The 14,552-nt window shown below is 40.6% G+C and overlaps 1 protein-coding gene across 7 annotated transcripts in view; it reads right to left on the minus strand.

Annotated features, from left to right (window-relative positions):
- Nucleotides 1-477: 477 nt before the first annotated feature.
- CATSPERB (cation channel sperm associated auxiliary subunit beta) overlaps nucleotides 478-14,552 on the minus strand; it is a 107,202-nt gene continuing 93,127 nt past the window's right edge. For all 7 annotated transcript variants that reach the window (XM_053224843.1, XM_015086287.3, XM_053224840.1 and 4 more), the window contains 5 exons: nucleotides 14,398-14,508; nucleotides 12,927-13,062; nucleotides 11,301-11,401; nucleotides 10,543-10,617; nucleotides 478-1,229 (listed from right to left, as the gene is read on the minus strand). In XM_053224843.1, coding sequence (XP_053080818.1) covers nucleotides 1,026-1,229; nucleotides 10,543-10,617; nucleotides 11,301-11,401; nucleotides 12,927-13,062; nucleotides 14,398-14,508 — 627 coding nt within the window. In that variant the 3' untranslated portion in view covers nucleotides 478-1,025. The remainder of the gene's footprint in view (nucleotides 1,230-10,542; nucleotides 10,618-11,300; nucleotides 11,402-12,926; nucleotides 13,063-14,397; nucleotides 14,509-14,552) is intronic.

Here is a 14,552-nt window from a genome sequence, read left to right on the forward strand (position 1 = left end):
TCAGAATGTATTGGCCATCTTCTGACTATTTGGGAGCAGGTGCTCTGAGAGAGCACGCAGAGGTACATCTCTTGGATTTCTGCACGTGGGTTTGTAAACCAATACCTTGCACACACAGTGTTCTTCCAACACCCCCATAATGGGGGTCACATCTCCCTCTTTTTAGGTACTACCGTCTGGTTTTGAAGTTGCTTCAAATGGCTTCATCTTTAATTCCTAGGAGGTTCTGATAGTACACCTGTGGATGGGTGTCCTCTGCACCTGCCTTTCCCTGGCAGGACTGCGTTCTGCTTATACTCTTTTGTGAACAGAGCAAGGCGCAGGCGTTCTGCTCCCACAGAATGGGCTCCGGTCAATAAAAGCTAAAACATATGGAAAACTCATTCCACACAGAGATGGTTGTCATTTTACAGTTTTCTAAAAACCTCAAGGAAAGTCTTCTATGTAAGGGTTAACATAAGAAATTTGTGGGGGCACCTGGGTGGCTCAGTCGGTTGTGTCCGACTTTGGCTCAGGTCATGATCTCACGGTCTGTGAGTTCGAGCCCCGCGTCGGGCTCTGTGCTGACAGCTCAGAGCCTGGAGCCTGCTTCGGATTCTGTGTTTCCCTCTCTTTCTGCCCCTACCCCACTAGTGCTCTGTCTCTCTCTGTCTCTTAAAAAATCAATAAACGTTAAAAAATAAAAAAAGAAATTTTCCGTATACGTAGGGGCACCTGGCTGGCTCAGCAGAAGAGCACGTGACTCTTGATCTTGGGGTTGTGAGCTTGAGCCTTACATTGGGTGTAAGGATTAAATTAAATAAATAAATAAACAAATAAATAAATAAATTTTCATGTATTTAAAATAGGAAAACAGAATGGTAAACACACTGACAAATAGCAATTTGAGTTATAATGAGTCGAATGGTAATAGCATTTTATCTCATTTTTATATTCACATTTAAACATATTGTTCTAGGAATTGTCTAATAAAAACAGGAAATAAAGAGAGAATTGTGATTATTGTTTGCTCACTATTCAGATTTTCATCTATAAGGCAGCTGATTGATGCTGAGATTTGATAAGTTCACTTTGTTTGTTGTCATAAAGTTTTGGAACATATCACCTGGGTGGATGTTACGTATTTGAAGCATAAATGTTATAAAAATCAATGCCCCCAGCACTACAGCTGTGGCCACAGCAATAAGTGTGTGTCCTGGAAATGGCAATGGTACTTCATCAACATAAATCTGCAATGGAAAAAGCAAAGTCCGTTAGCTTTCTGAATCTAGTCATTCGAAACACTGAACTTCATATGATTTCCCCAACAGCAGAGGTATTATTAACCAATTTAGCAAGCTTCTGCTCAGCTACATGCAGATATTCGGCATCCACAAAGCCCAGAGACAGTCACTTGACAATCTGGCAAGAAATGATTTGCACACAATACAGGATAAGAATTGTATTTACCATCCTATACCTTTATCATCGGTCTTTAATGGCGGCGGTAGGCAGGATAGGGCGGGGAAAAGTTCTGTGTTCAGTTATAGAGGAATGGACAGCGTGCTTTGGGAAAACAGGTAGGGAATGACTAACTGCCTAGGGTGACTAGGGGTGGAGCTTTCTGAGCTGGATCTTGAAGAATAATTGGGTCCACAGAAGAGGAGAAGAAGAATGGGCATTCCCAGGAGGGGAATCAGTATGTGCTCTTTCAAGCCATCATCTCTTTAGAAAATCCTTTGGGTGTTAACATAGGGAAACTTCCGTATATTCAAAATGCTTCCTACACCTGAATGGATAACTAATAAAAATAAATTCCTAGAAGAGAGACAGGATTGTTAACAGAGAGACACAGAGGCATCTTCTTCTCTGGGACTTGAGTCAAGAATGGGCACCGTTTATGTTAAATGTAGAAGTGGGGACAGAGAGTGAGGTGGTTTGAGCCCGGTGACTTGGGTTTTGTCTGTGAGGCAGGAAGCAAGATCATATTTTGAGGTAGAAGAAAGAAGGGATGAGTGGAAGTAAGACAGTGGCAAACGTGGGAAAATGCCAAGGATAAGAAAAAGGATCAATACGCTGTTTTAGGATACAGCTCAAATTAAAGTTACTACCACCTCCCTCCTAGTGACCTAAGGAGGTATGCCTTTCCTTAGAAACAGCCCTCTTATGCCATCAATTCTTTTACAATTTCTCTCAGCTTCACTTATTCCATTCCTTTTTTTTTTTTTTAATGTCTTATTTATTTTTGAGACAGGGAGAGACAGAGCATGAACAGGGGAGGGTCAGAGAGAGGGAGATACAGAATCTGAAGCAGGCTCCAGGCTCCGAGCTGTCAGCACAGAGCCCGACATGGGGCTCGAACTCATAGACCTCGAGATCATGACCTGAGCCGAAGTCGGCCGCCTAACCGACTGAGCCACCCAGGTGCCCCTTCTTATTTATTTATTTATTTATTTATTTTTCACTTATTCCATTCCATTTTCGATCCTGCTATTGTGAGCTCTATCGACTCACCTTGTACAAACCAACCACTTAACCTCCTTTCCACCCTGTCAATCCAGGTTGACATAATAACATTGCCAGATTCATCTTGGTAGGACACCAATCTGTCCATAAAACACTTTTATTTTTTTTAAGTGAAGTTGCTTTATTTGCAACCAAAAGAATTTTGACCATAGGGAACTGTTACTGGAACTGGGATGTTGTAAGCTGCAGAATTTAAAAGGTGGACCCGGCTGAGTGATGTGGAGAGCAGCGAGAAACCATTCTTTCCCATCTGGGCAGATACTTATCCTTGCAATAATGGCTCAGCTGGCCTAACCATCTCCTGTTGTACTTTAGAGCCAATGGTATGTGTTCAGTTGGTACTGGAATTATTGGGAATTTGGTAGAAAATGTTAGATGCTGAATGGATATTCTACTTGTGGTCTTCCAAACGGTACTGTAAGAAAACAAAAATCTTCCTTTTAGGGGCGCCTGGGTGGCTCAGTCGGTTGAGCGTCCGACTTCAGCTCAGGTCATGATCTCGCGGTTGATGAGTTTGAGCCCCGTGTTGGGCTCTGTGCTGATGGCCCGGAGCCTGGAGCCTGCCTCGGATTCTGTGTCTCCCTCTCTCTCTGCCCCTCCCCTGCTCATGCTCTGTCTCTCTCTGTCTCAAAAATAAATAAACGTTAAAAAAAATTAAAAACCAAAATCTTCCTTTTAAGCTGGACCATCAGAAGAGTTTGGATAATTAGCTTTGTTAAGAAAGATCTAATCTGGGGTGCCTGCGTGCCTCAGTTGGTTGGGCGTCTGACTCTTGATTTTGGTTCAGATTGTCATCTCATGGTTCATGGGATAGAGCCCTGGGTTGGGCTCTGTGCTGACAGCATGGAGCCTGCTTGGGATTCTCCCTCTCCCTCTCTCTCTCTCTGCTGCTACACAGCTCATGGTCTCGTGTGCTTTCTCTCTCACGGAATAAACTTAGAAAAAAAAGAACCCTCAATTTTCCATTCAAAAAAAAAAAAAGAGAGATCTAATATGTTTGTGGCCAATGAGAGAGACAGTTTATACGCTACCTGTAATTGCAAAAGCGAATTTTCTTTTCTATGCAGAAGTTACAGCCAGAGGATACAAGTTACTATAATCATAGTCCGTTTGGGGTTTGTTTCCATCTTTCTGTTCTGCTTCCTCGGTGTTGGGTATCTCCCCTCTCAGTCCCCACAGCCCTCATGGGTGACAGCAGCAGCTCCTGGGGCTACAAGTTTTTTGTTCGATATCATCAAGAAAGAGCAAATACATGTCCCAGCGCTTGGAACAAAAATCCTGTGATTCACTCTGACTGGGCTGCTGTAAACCTTGATTCACTCTGACTCTGACTGGGCTCCTATAGACCTTGTGTCCATCCCCAAACACCTTTCTTCGAAAATGTTTAATATCTTCTTATTGCTAATAGGAATGTTCTAAAGCTCTCTTTACGACATTTGAGGTCTCCCACAATTTGACCCTAACCTACCCATGTTCTTATACATAACCTTGAGTTCCATCTAAATGTCTATAAGCTACTCAAGAGGTAAGTTTTATATGTTCCCTTATCTGTCTTTGAGGCTGCTGTTCCCTCTACCCAGAATCCCTTCCTTACCCATTTTTACCTAAAATAAAATTTGAGTCATCTCGCCAGACACTATAAAAGTTTCACTTGTTCAGTTAAGCCATCCGTTATTTTTTGAGACTAGGCACCTGTATCACCTCTGAATTCTGTATTCTCCAGCAAAACCGCCTCCTCTAAAGTTCTTGAAAACAGTTTTTCCTCAAATGTTTCCCTTCCAATCTTCTTTGACTATCCAAATATTCCACACCATGTCTCAAAAAAGGTTAAGCCCCAGAATCATAAAGGAGTATATTCTGGACACAATGTCTCTTTACTGCCAAAATACTTCAATTTGCATTTCTTAAACACAAAGAATTCACTTAAATGGCCACATTGTAATTACCGAAATCAAGGAATTAACACTGAGACAATGCTGTTATCTAATCTACAGATGTTCAAATTTTTTCATTTCTCCCAATAATGTCCTTTATGGTGCACAAAAATCCGTTGCTTCGGGATACTTGAAAAGCAGGTTTCAACAGTCCCAAGAAATTTTACGCTCTTTTTTCTATTGTTTCTTAATGATTCTTTCTTTATTTTATTTTGAGAGAGAGAGGAAGAAAGGGAGAGAGAACACAAGCAGGGGAGGGGCAGAGGGAGAGAGAAAGAGAGAATCTTAAGTAGGCTCTACACTCACGACAGAGCCTGATACAGGGCTCAATGCCACAACCCTGCGATCATGACCTGAGCCCAAATTAAGAATCGGACACTTAAGCAACAGAGCCACCAAGCTGCCCTGATTCTTTTTATTAACTATGCAATCATTTCCTCTTTTTCTTAAAAAAAAATTTTTTTTTACTGTTTATTTTTTGAGAGAGAGAGAGAGAGAGACAGAGTGTGAGTGGGGGAGAGGGGAAACAGAATCTGAAGCTGGCTCCAGGCTCCAAGCTGTCAGCACAGATCCCAATGTGGGGCTCGAACCCACAAACCGTGAGATCGTGACCTGAGCTGAAGTTGGACGCTTAACTGACTGAGACACCCAGGCACCCCCCTCTTTTTCTTTCATTCATTTTTTTTTTTTGGTCCCTCTTTCATTCCTGAAGCTTTGTTTCCTTCTGTTGACGTTTCTTTCCAGCGTGAAGAACTTCTTTATACATTTTTTTTTTTAAAGAGAGTTTCTGCTGACAGTGGCTTATCCTAATTTTCCTTCATCTGGGAATGCTTTTGTATTTCTTTCATTCCTGAAGGACTAGATATAGAATTCTGGATTGGCCCCCCTTCCTTCCCCAACTACCCCTGTCCCCCATATGTTAAAGGTGTTGGACAACTTTCTTCTAGCTTCTAAGGTTTCTGAAAAAAAATCAGCAGTAATTCAAATTATTGTCCACTTACATGTTTTCTGTTTGTCTGTTTGTTTTTTTGGCTGCTTTCAAGATTTTTTTTCTTTGTCTTTGATTTTTAGTAGTTTGATTATGATGTGTTTAGACAGGATCTCTTTTGGTCTGGATTCATTAAGCTTCTTGAATATATAAATTTATGTCTCCACCAAATTTGGGACATTTTCAGGCTTTATTTCTCCTCTTTCTCCTCCTCCTCCTCCTCCTCCTCCTCCCCCCTCCTCCCCTCCCCCCGCTTCTCCTCTTTCTTCTTTTCCTGCATCAATCCCTTTTTCCCATCCTTCACTGACTCTGGTGACATAAAGGTCACACCTTTTGATGTCATCACATAGGTTCCCGAGGCCATTCTTTTTTTTTTTTTTTTTTTAAAGACACATTATTCAGCATCATGATCAGACTATTACATTCAGCAATCAACAGCATGGGTGCAAAAAAAAAAAAAATCGACATAAAAACCCTTTGTTGGGATGCTTTACACTTTCCACAGAACCAAAAATAAAAGAACCTGTGATACAATTAATCACAAACACAGTCCTCAAGTTTTTGGCCCATACACATGAGTATTGTCTAAAACATGTCTTCTCTGTAGCAGCTAGGCCCTGCCATGCTCTGCGTGGCTGAGCTCACAAACCTGTCAACACCAAAGTTGTCATTCCCACCAAAACCACCTCCACGACCACCACCAAAGTTTCCGGAACCACTTGGATCTCTTTGGCCGGATGAAGCGCTCGCTGTCTGTTGCTCAGATAGGGCTCTCCTTACTTCGCACTCACAACATGGTATTTTTGAATGACGATCTGGTCTACAGAGTTATGGTCATCAAACGGGACAAAAGGAAAGCTTCTCTTTTTGCCACTGCCTCGGTCCGTCATGATTTCAATCACTTCCATTTCCCCATACTGTTGGAAGGAATCTCTTAGATGATGTTCTTCAGTGTCTTCTTCAAGGCCACTGACACAAATCTTTTTGACAGGTAAGTGGGCACCAGGTCTTTGAGAATCTTCCCTGGAGACCGCCCTCTTGGTTCCACAACACTTCCGCCCATCTTGTGTGGCCCTGCATTCATGGGGGCATCCACGACTTCCACAGTGGCTTACGTGACAAACCCAAAGCCTCTGGAGCACTTGGTGTTGGGAGCCCTCATCCCTACAGAGTCTGTGAGAATTCCCCATTGCTCAAAATGGCTCTTCAGACTCTCATCGGGTGTTTCAAAGCTCAAAGCTCTGATGAAAAGCTTCCACAGCTGCTCAGGCTTTTTGGGAGACTCTGACTTAGACATGATGGCGGTGGGAGGGAGACTTTCACGATGCTTCCTCAGTGGCGTTCGTGGGCAGAAAGGAGGCCATTCTTTGTAAAGTCTTTTTTCTTCAGGGTGGATTTCTACTGATTTATTTTCAAATTCACTGATTTTGTTTTCTCTGCCATATTTGTTCTGCCACTGAGTCTATCAAGTGATTGTTAAGTTTTAAATACTGTATTTTTCAGTTCTAAAATTTCCATGTGGTTCTTTTTTACAGCTTCCATTTCTCTACTGAGAATTTCTTCCATTCCCTTTTCAGCCATTTCAAGTGTTTACCTTTACCCCATGGAAGCTGGTTATCATGGCTGGTTTAAAACATCTGTCTGGAGGCGCCTGGGTAGCTCAGTCAGTTAAGCGTCTGACTCTTGGTGTTGGCTCAGATCGTGATCTCACAGTTCATGGGTTTGAGCCCCACATCAGGCTCTATGCTGACAGCATGGAGATTGCTTTGGATTCTCCCTCTCCCTCTCTCTCTGCCCCTCCCTCTCTCCCTCTCTCTCTCAAAAATAAATAAATAAACTTAAAAAAATAATAACGTGTAATTATTTCATTTTGCTGTCCAGTGCTGATTGTCTTTTGAGGATTATATTTTCTTAGTTATTGGCATAGTGAGTAATTTTAGATTTTATCCTGGACATTTAAGATATTTATGTTGTGGGAGACAACTGGGTGGCTTGGTCGCTTAAGCAGCTGACTTCAGCTCAGGTCATGGTCTCATGGTTTGTGGGTTTGAGCCCCGCGTCGGGCTCTGTGCTAACAGCTCAGAGCCTGGAGCCTACTTCAGAGTCTGTGTTTTTCTCTCTTTCTGCCCCTCCCCTGTTTGTGCTCTGTCTGTCTGTCTCTCTCTCTCTCAAAATAAATATTAAAAACATATAGTTATGTTGTGAGACTCTGAGTCCTGTTAAAAATTCTTTGGAAAGTGTTTTTTTAAGTTCATTTATTTATTTCGAGAGACAGAGACAGCGTGAACAGGGGAGGGGCAGAGAAAGAGGGAGAGAGAGAATCTTAAGCAGCCTCTGCACTGTCAACACAGAGTCTGATGCGGGGCTTGAACTCACAAGTGAGATCATGACCTGAGCCAAAATCAAGAGTCAGCCGCTTAACCAACTGAGCCACCCAGGTGCCCCTGTTGGGTGTTTTGTTTGTTTTAGTATTTGGACACACTGGTCGAGTTCAGACCCTGGGTTCTGCTTTACTTTCTGTGGTGGCTCCATTGTCAGTTTAGTTCTCAAAACCTTTGCTAAGCTAGTATGTGTTCCTGGTTTCTATGTTGCTCAGGGGTTACTCTAGAACTTAGGTGGTGTGTATATTGCATTTTTATTTTGAAGCCTTTGCTATGCTTCTATTTTTTTGTTTTGAATTACTGTATTTTTGCCAATTTTATTTTATTTGAGTTCTTAAGGTTTTATTTAAATTAGAGTCAGTTAACATACATCTGCAGCAGTGTGGACTCATTACTGGGGCTGGCCTTAAGGCAGGGTCAGGATAGAAAAAGGAGAGGGAAAACTATAGAAAGCTTATGAAGGTAATTGAAGAAGATATAAAGAAATGGAAAGACATTCCCTGCTCATGGATTGGAAGAATAAATATTGTCAAAAGGTCAATACTACCCAAAGCTATTTCCACATTCAATGCAATCCCAATCAAAATTGCACCAGCATTCTTCTCGACACTAGAACAAGCAATCCTAAAATTCATAGGGAACCACAAAAGGCCCCGAATAGCCAAAGTAATTTTGAAGAAGAAGACCAAAGCAGGAGGCATCACAATCCCAGACTTTAGCCTCTACTACAAAGCTGTCATCATCAAGACAGCATGGTATTGGCACAAAAACAGACATATAGACCAATGGAATAGAATAGAAACCCCAGAACTAGACCCACAAACGTATGGCCAACTCATCTTTGACAAAGCAGGAAAGAACATCCAATGGAAAAAAGACAGTCTCTTTAACAAATGGTGCTGGGAGAACTGGACAGCAACATGCAGAAGGTTGAAACTCGACCACTTTCTCACACCATTCACAAAAATAAACTCAAAATGGATAAAGGACCTGAATGTGAGACAGGAAACCATCAAAACCCTAGAGGAGAAAGCAGGAAAAGACCTCTCTGACCTCAGCCGTAGCAATCTCTTACTCGACACATCCCCAAAGGCAAGGGAATTAAAAGCAAAAATGAATTACTGGGACCTTATGAAGATAAAAAGCTTCTGCACAGCAAAGGAAACAACCAACAAAACTAAAAGGCAACCAACGGAATGGGAAAAGATATTTGCAAATGACATATCGGACAAAGGGCTAGTATCCAAAATCTATAAAGCGCTCACCAAACTCCACACCCGAGAAACAAATAATCCAATGAAGAAATGGGCAGAAACCATGAACAGACACTTCTCTAAAGAAGACATCCGGATGGCCAACAGGCACATGAAAAGATGCTCAACGTCGCTCCTTATCAGGGAAATACAAATCAAAACCACACTCAGATATCACCTCACGCCAGTCAGAGTGGCCAAAATGAACAAATCAGGAGACTATAGATGCTGGAGAGGATGTGGAGAAACGGGAACCCTCTTGCACTGTTGGTGGGAATGCAAATTGGTGCAGCCACTCTGGAAAACAGTGTGGAGGTTCCTCAAAAAATTAAAAATAGACCTACCCTATGACCCAGCAATAGCACTGCTAGGAATTTACCCAAGGGATCCAGGAGTACTGATGCATAGGGGCACTTGTACCCCAATGTTTATAGCAGCACTCTCAACAATAGCCAAATGATGGAAAGAGCCTAAATGTCCATCAACTGATGAATGGATAAAGAAATTGTGGTTTATATACACAATGGAATACTACGTGGCAATGAGAAAAAATGAAATATGGCCTTTTGTAGCAACGTGGATGGAACTGGAGAGTGTGATGCTAAGTGAAAAAGCCATACAGAGAAAGACAGATACCATATGTTTTCACTCTTATGTGGATCCTGAGAAACTTAACAGAAACCCATGGGGGAGGGGACAGAAAAAAAAAAAAAGAGGTTAGAGTGGGAGAGAGCCAGAGCATAAGAGACTCTTAAAAACTGAGAACAAACTGAGGGTTGATGGGGGGTGGGAAGGAGGGGAGGGTGGGTGATGGGTATTGAGGAAGGCACCTTTTGGGATGAGCACTGGGTGTTGTATGGAAACCAATTTGACAATAAATTTCATATATTGAAAAAAAAAAAGAAAAAGGAGAGGGGTGGGGAAAGAGGGAGAGAGAGAGAGAGATATTTTATTTTTGATAATGTGGTATCACTATTCGATAATGAATGAGTCATTAATCAATTAACTCAAATTCTCATTCCCTGCCCCCTAAGGGGCACTGATTTTGGTTCCAAATACTTTTGGATCCTGACAGCTTTAGGCGTATTAAGACTATCATCACAACAATGATAATCAAAGGGAAGATCATAATGGAAACTTGAGTGTTATAGACCTGTGTTCCTCTGGGGAGATGCCGTGAGAGGAAGTGCGGTAAAAGTCTGAAAACTGAGTTAAATATGGAAGATGGAGAGAGAATAAAAACAAATACAAGCACTTATTAAAATTTTCCCAGCATTGCTGGGTCCTATACCTGTCACGCACTCTGCCTTCACCATTACTGACAATGTCATCCCCATTCTTCAGGATCTCTGGTCTCCAAGCCTTGTGTATCACACAAATTATGCTGTTTGTTTTTTTTCTCTTTAGTGTCTCTTGCACTGACATTTGTCATGTTACTTCCCCAGCCATCGTCCCATCAGTACCTTGTGCATTTACTATACCTGAAATTCTTCAACTAAGTTGCAAAAAGTGACGCCCGGAACAACAGACACTCTGAAGTGAAAAAGTTCAGAGCCCTGTGGAAAAAACACACCTGGTCATTGGCAGCATGGACACGTATATTCCTTCAAGCTAAAATACACACTGTGGCCACTTTCCCTACAGATGATGCATAGAAAAATCCGATCCCCTTCCTAAGGCTTTTGCACATCTACTTCATGTATCAAAATTAGAACGGAGGGAGGAGGACAAACAGGTGATACCTCTTTTTAGAATGAAGAAACAGAGACACAAAACCTAACACGGACTTGATGAGTAATTTGGGCTAATCATCATATTCATGGTTTTGATACGTTCACTAATTGTTACTGACTTTTATAATTACCTAGATTATATCAATTTCATGTGTTCTTATGGGCGGCTATGAAGACATACCTGTATACATCCAAACGTACACACAAGAAAACTCATTTACCTCCTAAATTTTGGAAATAACGTTTCTGCTCTACCTTGAAAAATAACCTATTAGTGTTGCCTATCAGCTCAAAAACTAGTAAAGTGTTCAATTTAACTTTCAGATACCTTTTGAAATACTGATGTCAAGAGAAATGGAGGAAAAATAAACACTTTTCCATATATCTTAAAGATACAGTTTCTGCTACTGACGGACAGCTATACTTTAAAACGTAAACCAATCTTAGTTTAGACACATGTTCTTTGTGAACTCAAAACAGGAAAAACAAAAATGCTGTCAACTCACCTTTATACTTAAGTTGAGGCCTAAAGGATTATACACTGGAGCATCAAGACGTGGTTCTAAGTAATCTTTCAATTTTTTTACATTCTCTGGTACACTGTGTTCTAAAAGTACATGAGGTATATTTTAAGCACATTATGCTGTTTGCACATTTTGCATAAAATTTACTACGTACATCAAGGTACAATGAAGGAATTTACTCCGTAACACGGCTAAGTTATCCCAGACTTTCAGTTCTGCTTGACTTTATAGAAAATGTACTTAGGGAAATGAGGCCAACAATGCATCTTCTCAAGGACATTGTCAAGAAGGACAAGCCCTTTGACCACTTCATTCAGGCTGCCCTTTTCTTCCAACCCCATGCTTATGACAAGTTCTAACCTGTACATACTTTATATCTTTGGCAGTGAGATAATGCAACCTTAGTGGTTGGTAAATGATTTTCGATAAGGTGGCGGAAAACTTTCACAACAGGATCACTTAATCTTTTCTAAAAGAAACGATCAGGTGTTCTTGCTTTTCTTGTAATTCTTTCTAAAACCAGATATATGTTGTGGGGATTAGAAATTGTAGTGGTATAATGGTACATGGGATCTAAGGGAGGAGAAAGCTTTGATAGCAGCATTTGCCAATTTCCATGGTATAAATAGCCTCACCATGGCTAATCTCCAGCTACTAATGGCTTAACAACCAGTACACAAAACGCTTGAATATTTAACAATTGATGCTCAAAAGCTGGCAACATTAGGCTCCAGCATACCACAGAAAATGGGGATGTTAGTAAAGTGAAATAGTAGTTTTCTTTGCTAGATTTTTCATTTCAAGAATGCATATACTGGGCAGAGTAAGACTCACTGAACACCCAGTGTCTGGATATTTGGTAACATTAATAACTGGCCAAAATTTCATTTAATTCTATCTATCAATCTATTTGTCTGTCTACTTACTGATCGAGTGGGAGATTGCCTCAAAGTATTTATAAACAAAATGTGCAGGAAAAAGTTGTATATTCGAGGTAACAATGAATTGTGGTAAATTTAATTTTAATTTAATTTTATTTTTTTACAATTTTACTTTCAAGTAATCTCTATACCCAACATGGGGCTTAAACTTACAACCCTGAGATCAAGAGTTGCGTGCCCTACTGACTAAGCCAGCCAGGTGCCCCTGATTTTTCTTGTTTAAAAAAATTTCTGCATCTTTTAAATTATTTTACCATAGAATTTTGAAAAAACTTTGCTCGTATTAGAGAGTAGATTCTATAGGCTATCTGGCCACATCTTTTAGAACCTTCTCTGTAACACAGCGAAACCATTCGAAAGAGACACTAGACCAACGTGTAGCACAAATTCAATCAATCGTTTTTGCTACTCATCTACAAAATGGCTTTCAAATGTTTTACAGTTCAAATTCTTCAAAAATGCTGTTATGCCACGAAATCCAGGGCACCGAAAGTAATAATGAAATACGTGGGAGACAAGGAGGACAGTAAACCGCAAGTTGCCAACGGACTCAAATTCTTTTCCAAAGAACTATTGGTTGTTGTAAACTGGTTTTATAAGCCGCTTACCTAGGTAATAACAACATTACTTATAAGACAAAATAATTATAGAAGAAAGCAAATCCTACTTAGTTTCCAATTTTCCCTCCTGTTCACTTCAGTCACGGTAACCAGATACGGCATTTCCACTGGGATATGTCCATCCTCACTGTAAATTTCCAAAGAAATTGGATATTGTGTAACTGGAAACTTAAAACGAGGAACCTAAAATGCAAATTGTCAGAATGAATGTCAATTTGGACAATTCAGGACTAATTTCATTTCCTGGTAAAGAGTGAATAGATACATTCTCCAAGAGCTTGGCCATTCTAAGGGACATGTGCCTCTCAGGGCTTCTGCCTTCTCAGGGCGTGAAAAACACGGTGTCTTACAGCAGAATTAACGTGAACTCCAAAAGTAATACACAAACATTGTGGTAACAAAATTCATGACTTTCTATTGGTCTTTTTCAGAAATTTTCTATGATAGTATTCAAACCTTTTTGGCTAACCCACATCTCAAACGGCACTGCATGAGGTGGCTCTTGGCCACCTCTCTCACACCTCTCTCCCAGCCAGCCATGATCTTTCAGCCACACTCTTTAAGCTCAGGCTCTGGAGTCAGAGCTGAAATCTAACTCTTCCATGTATCAGCAAGGTGATCTTTGGCAAATTACCTGGCTTGTCAGTGCCCTGAATTGGAGACAAATCACGAAGAATGCGTAGAGCAGCGTTTGGCAGTCAGCAAATGTTCAAGAGATACATTGTAATTCAGTGAGGGGAGAGTTGCAGGGGTATATGTGACACTCCTCACAATTCACTGAATGCTAAGTCTACGCCCAACATGGTATTCAGTGATTTTATCTTTATATCAAAGATTTTATAAAAATCAAATCATTTAATATAATGCTATAGATAGATAGATAGATAGATAGAAGACAGAGATGGAGAGTCTATAATGCTATTATATAGTCTTACAAGGCCTTGAAATAGATCTACTTGAAAGCTATACTAAGTGGACATTTAACTCACCTATTGCAAACATCAATATCCATTTGATACACTCTTGGATGTCTTGAGGCTAACAGAATAAAACATTTGACACAGAACCCTTCTCTTAACCAATATACTATACTGTCTTCTATTTTGTGGCTGTTACCAGACCAAACTCCTTGATTACAAGGACTTGATCTCCCATATTCCCAGCACTGACACTCATGTACACATTTTTTTTTTAGTGAATCAATGTTCACCATAATCTAGTGTAGCGTAGGACAGGTCACAAATTGTTTTCATACAGATACGTGCCTGTGTGCGTATCTTCGTAAGAATCTTGTGAAATGGACGGGGTAGGGCGGGTATTCTTGTATCTTATAGAGTGGTTAATTAACTGGCTTAGGCACATTTAAATCCAGATCTTTCTAGCTCTGTGTCCTATTTAATTCTGTGTCACAATGAGACGTTTCTTTGTCTTAACACTCAGGTTTAATCAAACTGCACATTTCAAAATCTTTATTGATATGAAAGTATTTTGTCTTCGGGTAATTAAAAATTAGCTTACCTTTTCTCTGCAGTCTGAGAAAGCAACAGCATGTGAAAATTTCTGGTCATTTGTGCAATTACACTCTTCCCGAGTAGACGCGTTAGCACACTGTTTGAATTTACCAGATTTCTGCAAATAGAATACAGGTTGACTTGGTTTTTTTGCGGCAGGCT

The sequence above is a fragment of the Acinonyx jubatus genome, chromosome B3, assembly GCF_027475565.1.
Source record: "Acinonyx jubatus isolate Ajub_Pintada_27869175 chromosome B3, VMU_Ajub_asm_v1.0, whole genome shotgun sequence".
NCBI classification, from domain to species: Eukaryota; Metazoa; Chordata; class Mammalia; order Carnivora; family Felidae; genus Acinonyx; species Acinonyx jubatus.